General features: G+C 36.1%; 1 protein-coding gene across 1 annotated transcript in view; it reads right to left on the bottom strand.

Annotated features, from left to right (window-relative positions):
• ZNF638 (zinc finger protein 638) overlaps nucleotides 1-215 on the bottom strand; it is a 116,248-nt gene extending 116,033 nt beyond the window's left edge. Inside the window, exon 1 of the mRNA XM_036436126.2 lies at nucleotides 201-215. Coding sequence (XP_036292019.1) covers nucleotides 201-215 — 15 coding nt within the window. The remainder of the gene's footprint in view (nucleotides 1-200) is intronic.
• Nucleotides 216-11,884: the final 11,669 nt, after the last annotated feature.

The following is an 11,884-nucleotide window of genomic DNA, read 5'->3' as shown; positions in this document are numbered from 1 at the left end:
TTTATCAGACATCTGTTTACATTCGGATAAGGTGGCATCTTCAAGATTCTTTGATTTGTAACGAGTAGAATATCCTCCTAAATTTGAATCATTCTTTGTAGAGCTTACAGATTTAGATGATGGCTTTGATCCACTTCCAGTTTTAGCCTTTCGTGCTATTAAGTGTCCTTTATCAACTGCTTCAAAATGCTTCTCCTTACTGAATTCTGGGACATGCCCTGATCGTTGTGCTACATCTTCTAATGCTCTTTTTCTATCTAGTGAAGAGGATATAAATACTACTTTAATTGAAAGGAACTTAAGGTAGAAACATTTCATCACATTATATATATATATATATATATATATATATATATATATATATATATATATATATTTTTTTTTTTTTTTTTTTTTTTTTTTTTTTTTTTTAAAGATTAACCTTTCAACTGTCCAAATATTTATAACATAGAGCCACTGTCAGGACAAACGAGGAGCATAAATACACAAAAAATTTTTAGTCTTTAATCTTTCATGCAAAAAGCATTTACATGAACTTCCTTTATTCAGTGAGCTTCTATTACACCAGCTGTCCACAAGTTTTGTTCTCTGTATCCCTCTACGCTCTAAAACATAAGTACTCAGTATTTCCCATAAAAGAAATTAAAATATTTTAAAAACACTTATTCATTTAATAATAAACTCCTTTGTGAACTTAAATAACAAATTTTTATGAAACACTAGAACTGCAAAAACAAAAATTAGTTGAGTAGCACTGTTGTACATTTTCCACAAACACTTTAATGTTGGGCTTAAGAGAAAACACCTAAATTCTCATATCTGCTTTTGCACGCATTCTGCTGGTTACATTCTGGTTGAAATATAAAAAGAAACTACATGTCACACAGGCATGTGATTAGTTGAGAAAGGTAATACTTCGCAGATCTCTGAAAAGACCTCCAGGATTGTATGTATAGTATATATACGAACTATTTCTGTAAAGATCACTAAACAAATAATTATTAACACCAAGTTAAAATATGAATAATTTCAAAAAGCTTTCAAATTAATTCACAGAAAATCTATATAATAATAAAAGGGTAATATGCTATTTAGACCCAATGTCATTCCCGATACCCTTCCTGATGAGGCCAGGGCCTAAGGAAAGCCAGCCCAGGTCCTGGGTGCCTGCAGCTGGCCTGAAGGAAGCCAGCCTGGGTCCCGGGTGCCAGAGAGAAGCCGGTGCCGGCAGCCAAGGGAAGGAAGGCCTACTCTTGTGCATCAGGCCTCTGGTAAGTCTATAATCAATTATAAAGGCAAGATGTTTGTATATCCTTGGTTTTTAAAATCGATGTTGGGTGGACATGTACACTCCTGCACATTTCTTCTAATAGTTAATAAGGGAAGAAAAATTAACTAGGTTTTGATGTGGTCAGACGTCATAGAACAATTCAAAAATTTAATAAAGTAAAATATTTCATTTCTTAAGAAGTTAAAAAAGAGCTAAGGCAAATAACTCAGATGTCAACTTTTGTTAAATCTTAACAGTACATAAACCACCATTTCAAACTTATTAAAGATATACAAATATAAAAATTCAAACAAATAAAAAACCTTAAAGAAAAACGGTCAAAGTAAGTAGACTTATACATGATCATAAGTGTACCTGATGATCTCACTGATCTCCTTGATATCCTTTCAGGGCTAACTGATCGATAGCTTTTTGGACTACCTCTAAATGGATTTCTCATTCGATATGGTGAACGGGACCTGGATCTATATCTGGAAATGAAACGATGGCAAATTCTTGGACTTCGACTTCTTGGTCTATATATATAACGTGGTGGGCTTCGAGATCGATGGAATCTGTGACTTGAACTTGATCTCCTAGAATGTCTAGGACTAAGGGAATGAGAACGACTTCTTGGAGTTTCATTTTCTTTTCTATTGCCTTCATTTCTACAAAGTGGAAAAAGAGACACAAATTCAGCAATTTAATGTAAATTTAAGCTACTTAAGTGACAAAAGGATATTCTTAAAAATAGACTACTAATAAAAGCAAATTCTGATACTATGTATTTATTTAAAAACAAAAACTTGTTTGTTATGATCTGATTTAGCCTTGAGACAAATAAGAAATAATCAGACAAGATGCCCAGCCCTCTAACTGCTTGGATCCCTCTCTTTGGCTAATTTACAGAATTTTATTATCATCAATTTCTCAGGCTTTTCCTATATCACTATTATATACAAATTAGTAGCCTGGTGCACAAAATGCGTGCACGGGGTGGGAGTGGGGGTATCCCTCAGCCCGGCCTGCACCCTCTCCAACTGAACCCTCTCCAATCTGGGACCCCTTGGGGGATGTCTGGCAGTCAGACATTTCTTCTGACAATCCAGGACCACTGGCTCCTAACCACTTACTTGCCTGATCACCCCTAACCACTCTGCCTGCTGGCCTCACCCAACTGCTTTTACCCCTCCCTCCCCGCCTGTTCTCCCTCAACTGCCCTCCCACCACCCACCTGATCGCCCTCAATTGCCCTCCCTTCTGGCCTGATCACCCCTAACCGCCTCTGCCTCTGCCTCTGCCCCACCTACATGGTTTTGTCAGGAAGGACGCCTGGAAGGTCTCCCAGTCTAATTAGCATATTAACCTTTTATTAGTATAGATATTTTTAAAAAAATATATTTTATTGATTTTTTTACAGAGAGGAAGACAGAGGAATAGAGAGTTAGAAACGTCGATGAGAAAGAAACATTGACCGGCTGCCTCTTGCACACCCCCTACTGGGGATGAGCCTGCAACCAAGGTACATGCCCTTAACCGGAATCGAACCTGGGACCTTCCAGTCTGCAGGCCGAGGCTCTATCCACTGAACCAAACCGGTTTCGGCAGTATAGACATGTTTTAAAAATATTTAGTTATATAAAAAGTTTAGGACAAAAAATTTTAGGAAACAATTTATATCAAGAAATACTTTTCAACTTTTTTCCTAAAACATTATGCCATTTACAAATACTTCTTTGACTGCTGTATTTGTATATATGCACAACGAATAAGGACCCCTCAAACCCCCCAAGGGAAAACAACCAACCTTAATAAAACCATTCCCATCCTTCAAGGCAATTTATAATCTAAGATTCCACAAGTATAAAGTAATAACAAAAATAGGAAGTATTTTTTTAAAAAGACTAAAAAGTAGAAGAGGAAAACTATTTAAGTTGGGGTAATTAAAACTGGACTTAGTTCAAAACAGTATCGTATTAAAAAAAAAAAAGTACTTGCTTACTTCTAAAAAGAAAATTGTTTCAATAACATCATTGCTAAAAACATAATTACCTTCCATGATGATTGTGTAGGTGGGGATGTGGGAGAAGGGTGGAGATGCAGTAGGCCATAGAGGAGATAAACGGCGGTGGAAAATAATAAAATAAATTAAGAATTACCTTCTTGATGGGAGGATCTCAGGATTCCAATCAGGATACCTGTTTTAAGAATAAACAATATTAATTAACAATCAAAATAAGACTGTAAAGCTCCACTGATCTTATTCTGCAATTTATTTGTTCAAAACCTATGTTTACATAGTAATTTACTAGTATATTAAAGCACAAAAATTTTCTTGGGAAGAAAATATTTTGAGTGTGTAATTCAGTAATTTTCAACAGATGGACTGTAAGAATTTTAAAACATGCAACATCTGACTATTTAGTCAGGAGCACTGATCACTTAGATTAGGGGTGTCGAACTCAATCAGAGAAGGGGCCAAAATCTAAAATCCAGCCTAAATCGCAGGCCGAATGGTTTACTGAACAGTCATAAACTGTCATTGTGATGGAAACGCAGCGGAGTGCAGTGATGACAGCGTGGTGCGGGCCACATTGCAAGGCCTGGCGGGACGGATTTGGCCCGCGGGCCTTGTGTTTGACACATGTGACTTAGATTGTCAAATTTTTAAAAATGACAACAGCCAACACAATAGTTGGCCTGTATGAATAAATAAAAATTACACCTATTTTTTTTTTTTGTCAGATTGGCCAAAAATGATATATTTTTCATTGTGCTACAGAACTTTAGTAATTAGTTTATGTGTGCCATGAGATGAAAAAGGTTGAAAACTGTTGGTCTAATCCAATCAAGTATTATGCTAGTAGACAATTCAGAGAAAATAAACAGGAACGCCATACTTTATAAAGACTTCAAAAATTTTTAAAGTTGAACAAGGAGTACACATAAAAGAGGTATAGAAGAGATCAAGATACAAGCTCATGTAGGGGTTAAAAGAGGGAAGACACTTCACATACTTTGCAGAATTCCAGGAGACACTATTCTACATTGCACCAAGGGGTCCTCAGAGAGATGAACTAATCTGGCTCAAGCATGGAAATGACAAAAAGGAATTATGAAAGGGAAAAACCTGGAAAGATATCTCAGAGAGCAACTGTGAAGGTCCTTGAAATCAGGTAAAGAAGGTGCATATAAATAAGTACATGTCTAAAGTGAAGAGAATATAGGAATGTTTTCAGAATAATCAGAAATATATCTGGAATGGAAGAGGGGGTGATGAGGGTTGAGATGCTTAGAAATCAGGCATGTAGAAGCTATGCTATAGTACTAAGAGTGAGAAACTAACAAAGAATGGGAGGGATCTGTAGGAAAAAAGAGGGTTGAGAACTTAAGAGATTAAGGGGTACTGGAAGAAAGGAAAAGTATAACAGTAACAACGTAGAAGATTAAGAAAAAGACATTTTCTTCCTTAACTTTTCTAGGGAATGTGGACTCTTAAAGGTTCATTGGAAATGGCAATTAAAACAAAACATCAGAAACCACCAGTATTCAAGAATATAATTTCAGTAATCAAAAAAAAGAGCTAAAGAAATGGAAGCAGCAGCACTCAGCAGTCACCGCGCAGGAAAATGAAGTTAGATCAAAACCTTAGTAAATGTAAAGCAGGTATTTTTGTTGTTGCTATTGTTCTTAAATATATATTTTTATTAATTTTAGAGAGAGAGGAAAGGAGAGGGGGAAGAGAGAGATACATCGATTGGCTGTCTCCTGCATGCCCCTCCCGGGAACCCAGCCCACCACACTGGCCAGGGTTAAAGTAGTTTCCATTCATTGTTAGCAGGTTTACTTGACAGCTATCCTCAACTCCTTTTTACCTTGCCTTCCTCTACTGCAAAGCTAACAAAGCTAAATCTTTGTTTTCCCAGTTTCCTTAGAAGATAACCTGGGGTAGATTCTAACCAATGAGACATAGGTACAAAGCAGACTTCTGAGAAAGCTTCTGCTCCCTCTTCTTCTTGCTTTGACGTACAAATTATGAAGAAAAGAAAAAAAAAGTTAACTTTAAATTCAATGTGTTCATCACCTAGCATCAACAACTGTCAAAATATGGATACTTTTGTTTCCTCTACTCCTACATTTTTTAAAACTTTCGTTACTCTGTAACACCTAAAAAGATCCATTTATAATTTTGTGTTTTAATGTAACATCTTTGGAATCAAACAAAGTTGGATCTAAGTGTAGGTGCTGCTATTTAATGGCAAATAAAATATGTGCATGGAAAAACAGGCATATCTGCAGAAAAGGCTTTATAAATCCATGCCATTTGTTCTGATAAATTACCAACAGCATATGTAACTACAAACCTGTTACTGCCATTATTGCCTATCTACAGCAAGTAACCCATTCCAACTAGATCCCCGAGTAAATAACTCATTCCCACCTAATTCTCTCACCTTCATAAAAATTACACACCTCAGTGGGTATCTATGGGAAAATTTGTGGCTTAGAGATTTTCCATATACAGAGGCAATGAAGTCTATGAGGTAACAATTATAACTACATGATAACCTATGTCTTTCTACACAGTATCTACATAAGGAAGCAATTCTAACCTCCATTCTTAGTCTTTATGATTCAAGTAGGGCTTGTATCATACATTACCAGGAGTAGGTATGACAATAACTGAGTTAGAATACTCTGCTCCCACAATCATTATAATTGGTTCAGAGATGGACAACTAACCCAGAGTAGACCAAAGGAATAAAACCAAAGACTTCTGCAGCAGTTATGAGGAAAAGGGTGTTTTGTGTGTATTTTTTAAACTCCTGGAATTTGCAAGCTATACAGATCACTTGAGTCCAGAACCTGGAGGTCACTTTGCTTTGTGAAGAAAAGAGTGCCTGAGATCTCATAAGGCCAAAGCAAAATATTTCTCACACTTTGATTTTTGTTAAGCATCCAATTCAGCTGCAATGAAACCAGAACCACTTTTTAAGCTTCCCAGTTAAATGAGATATTAAATTATCATATTTTAGTAGTAAAAACTACTTTGAGTTATTAGATTCATCACTTACAAATAGTCCTAAATGTCAAAAAAAAATTGATGTTTTCATAAAGAACAACAACAACAAGAAAACCCACAAAACAACAGCTGCCACATATCTCTTTGACCAAGAACATGTTACAGCAATTCTAGTGATAAGGAACTTGACATCCTACTGTATGAGTATGTTTAATGATAATAGGGGAAACATTTAATTTTATGTGACTCCAAGAGACATTAAGAGAATACTGTTAAAATCACACTTTTCACCTAAACAGGTACCCTGTCTTAAAGAAGGAAAAGGTGTAAGAATTAAAAAACAATTTGAGCTCAGCTGGTATGGCTCAGCATGAGTATCAACCTATGACCCAGGTCATGGTTCAATTTCCGGTCAAGATACATGCCTCCTGCTGGATGCATGCAGGAGGAAGTAAATCAATGATTCTCTTTCATCACTAATGTTTCTATCTCTACATCTCCCTTCCTCTCTGAAATAATAATAATAATAATAATAATAATAATAATAGAGAGCTATCTTAAATAATAAATTTGAGGAACCGACATATCTAGCTTATTCATCTCCTATTTAAGGTTTATTCTGAAAACAGGTACGAAGCCAGAGGAAAGCTTTAGACCTGAAATTAAATACTGGTATTTGGGATGGGTAGTCTTTGGGATGGAATAATTCATCGTGGTTTATATTTGGAGCAGGGCGGTGGGTAGACAGGAGAATGGATGACTACTCAAAAATAGATAAACCTTTACAAGGAACACAAGTCACAAGGAATGAGCCAATGATATTAAAATATATACCTGAAATTAAATTAGGAACAAGTCAGAAGAAATGATCATACTGAATTCCTTTTGAAAAAAATTAAATATACTTCTATAAAATGAACATCTCAAATAGGCAAAAGCTTTTTAAAAATATTTTTCTCCAAAATACCACAAGAAAACTATTACAAGTTATACCTGAGCATTAACTACTTTTATAAATTTGCTACCTATAAAAAAGAAAAAACTGTTCTTACTGTTGACGTAACTGTCGGCAGCTCTCAATATGAGTAGATGTATTTTGATGCTGAATCCAATCCTATTGTAAAGAAGAAAAGTGCTGAAATTAGAATATTTCTCATGTTGAATTATGAATTAGGCTTTCTGGGTTGATACAGCATACGCCCCACTTCCCCCCCAAAAAAACACATATACCAAAGTAAATAAATTTAGTTACAGATAGCATTTGGCTATTCAATAAAATCTTTTACAACCCAAAATAAATGCTTCCAAACAAAGGCAATTGATACCATATCTCATTTATGCCATTTTAAACATTTAAGCATTTTTCAAAGATCAAACCCACGGATACTCAATTTGAAATAAAATATATAAGCTTGGAGAAAATAAATGCATGGACCAGAAATAATTCATCTCAGATACAAAAACAACACATCAGAGAACACCAAAAACCGTATCAATAAAATGGTATCTGAAATGGCATCTTCAAAACATAGGGTGACTTTTACCTCTAAAATTCAAGCTAATAATATTAACAATAAAAAAAAAATCATACCTCATATAGGCCAGTACCATTCCAGACTATATTGGCAAAGAATAAGATTAGTAAAAATATGAAGAGATGATGATCAAATCTAATTTATTTTTCAGATTTAAGGGAAAGTAACACCATTTCAAAGACACAGAATCTCTTACACATAGAGCTTTACAATAAACAAAATGCTTTCTTACATTACTTGCTTTACAAACCTGCCCTAAAATTACATTCTGTACCCATAAATAGCTCCTGGAAGATACATCTGATTAAAAAAAAAAAGCAATACAGTTTTCAAAGATACAGTCCTCCAAGTGACAGTTAAAAATAACATGTATATTATTTAGTGTTTTATTGTTTTTTTCAGCATGTGGATAGGCAGAAAACTTAATAAACAGTTCTGTATTTGAAAACTTTCCTTGAGAAAAATGTTACTCGTTTCCATTTGAAAAACACTTTATTCTGTTATTGCTAAAGATGAACTAGAAATTTCCAGCTAAAATCACAGTTGATACTATTTATAAAATCTGCCTTGTTTAAGAACTATCTGAACATAAGTGAATGCTATTTACAATACTCAACAGCAGGTTATGACTAACCCTGAACTATTTCATTAAGCCTTGGAACCAATTGTGTATTGCAAAAAAGAAATGTTTGCACATCTTTCTCAGTAATACAAGTAGAAAGCTCGTAGAGATTGGCAATTATCAAGTCTCTAAAATTGCTAAACCCATGTCTTTTACAGTTACTGGACACTGTTTACATCAAACAGACACACTGGCAGTAGTGGATTGGGCATAATTTATTTGGACTATCAAGTGTTTTATATGAATAAGTTGCCAACGTTTAAAAATCCAGAGATTCTACCCCCAAATCTACATTCCCAGCTTTTCTTAAATAAATAAGGACATAATATTGGACACGTATTCTATATAACAATTATCAGCTGATGTTGATAGCTGCCCTATTTAAAGCATATTTTCTCCACTGCTACACACACATATACACATGCCCCACTCTCTGTTGCTTTCTGATTATGTTTTAATATATTTTATTGATTTTTTACAGAGAGGAGGGGAGAAAGAGAGTAAGAAACATCGATGAGAGTGAGTCATCGATCAGCAAACTCTTACACACCCCCTATTGGGGATGTGCTTGCAACCAAGGTACATGCTGTTGACTGGAATTGAACCAGTGACCTTTCAGTCCCCAAGCCGAGGCTCTATCCATGGAGCCAAACCGGATTCAGGTGTGTTTTTTTTTTTTTTTAATAGGTCCACTCACTTGCTGACATTACTTGCAGATTATAATTAAGGGTTATAAATTATTCTGAGATTTTTCAAGACTTGGCTATCCTCTTTGGCAGGATCAGGCACTATTATTTTATTAGAACTCAGCAAATCTGGCTAAAATGAGGTAGAATGCTGCTTTCCTTTGCTGGAGTTAAACCTTATGATAAAAGCATCAGCTCTAGGTATCAGATTCTTGTTGGCTGAAACCTGATGAGTGGATAATAGACAATAAAAGAGCAGCAGTGGAAGGAGAAAAAACAACAAGGGAATTAATACCTATAGATTTTTAAGCCTATTCAAAGTATACAATGCTATGGCCGTGAATCAATGCTCATTACCATAAGTACATTTCTTCTTGGCCATTTCTGATATAAATTTACAAATCACATCACTAAATGGAAGAAACAGTGGTTTCCAAATATATATAAGTAAATAAAACACACTTGGAAATTCCTACTCAAATCTACCAATGATTACTAACAGTATATTCTACATTACTCCTCAGCACCTCTATAAAACGCTTCCTTCTACCTGTACTAAACATGAAGATACTGAAGGCTTCTTTATTTTTAAAATATTTTTCTCTAAATGTTTATCATTTTACACCCTATTTGCTGAACTCACAATTGGTCTCCAAATAACTCATCGACTGAGTTTTTGCTATGATTAAGTTATTTTAGGAAGCTCCTTCTCATGAAACACTAAAAAATCTTGTCCAGGTAGAGTCAGAAAATGATTAAATTGATATTAACTGTCTTTAGCCCCAGACACATAGATACATGCAAGGCTACAACATACTGTCTCTTCAAAGTGTATAGTACAAATGTTTTATTCCAACTTTTTATTTTTATACTAACAGATTCTCTATTTAAAGTGACTCATGTGACATTATCTTATAAGAATACAGTTTGTGTTGTATAAGTTTTATGCTGCATAAACTTCTGGGATAACTATAATCAACAGTTCAAAATAAATGGATGAACCATGTGGTGTGCCCAGTCACAGGAATACAGAAAGCCTAACACTCAACTCAGTACTTAGGCCAGGACTACTCAGATTACAACTAAATGGTGATGTTGCAATCAAAATTAACCTCTGTCATTTCTTTAATGCCTAGTTAACACCAATGTACTTGAGAATAGCAGAAACTCGGGCGCTGTGTATCATCATACAGTGATGTTTAAAAACACTCACCTTCAAATGACTACATTCTACGTTACAGAGAGAACAGAAATGTGGAAATATTCTTGGAGATGCTGCATAATAGTCATTCATCATAGAAGGAGTTGGGAGTCTCTTCATCTTTTGGACATCAGGATGGGAAAACTTGGGGAGCCAGGACGCTTTCACAATCCCAAAGGGAGACCGAATGGGGAGGTCAGCCTCCGACTGATAACTCTTTTTATTTCCTCCTGGTCTGTGCACATTAGATGGATTAATCACAGGCTCACGTGGGATCCGCTCTTGCTGGCTTACAGCTGGAATTAATTCCGATGAAAAACGTTGCTGGTTCATAGATGGAGGAATCAGAGACCGACTCATTGCCTGGTTAACTGTTTGGCTAATGGGCTGGCTGACACATTTTACAGGTTCAAGGACTGGCTGTCTTCCTGAAATGTGTAAGCCTGGCATCTTAGTTCCACTCTCAACTGGGAAAAACGACTGATTATTGGAGGGCTCACTGGGGAAGTCCATCCGTCGAAACACATCTTCAACAGGAAACATAGAATTACAAATCACATTTGGTGCAGAAACAGATGAAGAAATGCTCTGCTGAGACTGAAAATCATTCTCGACCTCATCAGTTGGAATTTCAGGATCATAAATACGTACTTCAAGTGGATCTTCTGTATAGCCATATTTGCTTGCATGCCCATAATCAATCACATTACTTGAAACTGCCTCACTACCAAGTGTTTCTTTATTTCTGCTCTGAGAAGTTAAGTTAGGTAATCGGCGCCCCATTTTTCGCATTCTTATATCCCTCAGAATTAATGGCATATTTTCAGGAGTTAGCTGCTCATCAGGATAGCGACTGAGTTCCTCTAAATCTTCATTAGATAATCCAAAACTTGCTAAGATACTTGAGGCACTCTCTTTTGTATAACGGCTCTGCACTTTAGGACTCTGCTCTGGAACCTGTGTTATAGGACTCTGTTTCACACCCACTGATGCAGGTATCTGAGACTCCTCACCCCACCGGCTCCCAGGAGGTTTCTCTTTCTTTTGTTGTGCTTCATGAAAATCCAATTTTTCTTTGGTCAATCTTGGATCAGTTTGGTGCTGAGTTACCTGAACATTCATTCTCTGTGGTCCCATGTTCTGAAAAGATTCATGGCCAGCAAATCTGGGTGGAATTCCACGGGCTCTCCCTGCTGGGTAAAATCTTGGGAGACCCATAGCTCCAGGCCTCATAAATGGTCCTGGAGGCCTCATCCCAGGAGGGTTAGGTGGTCGTGGCCTCGGAAGTGGAAAGGTTCCTCGAGGGTTAAACCTGGGTCTCGACATGGCTATTTTTGAGAAAGCCTGATTTAATAACGTATAAGGTGGTGTTGAACTATGTGAGGCAACGGCATTCAGCTGCTGAAGCGCCAATTGAGTCTTAATCTGAGCAAAGTGCAAAGGAGATGGGCCCAACAGAAGTGGGTTTGCAATGCCCAGGTTCAAGGAATTCACAAGTGGTGCGAAATTTTCCAAGAATAACACAAAGCTGAAAGTTAAAACACAAA

Source organism: Pipistrellus kuhlii, unplaced genomic scaffold (genome assembly GCF_014108245.1).
Source record: "Pipistrellus kuhlii isolate mPipKuh1 unplaced genomic scaffold, mPipKuh1.p scaffold_m20_p_13, whole genome shotgun sequence".
In the NCBI taxonomy this organism is placed as follows: domain Eukaryota; kingdom Metazoa; phylum Chordata; class Mammalia; order Chiroptera; family Vespertilionidae; genus Pipistrellus; species Pipistrellus kuhlii.
The sequence above is the reverse complement of the archived record's forward strand: the minus strand, read 5'-3'. Positions and strand labels throughout refer to the sequence as shown.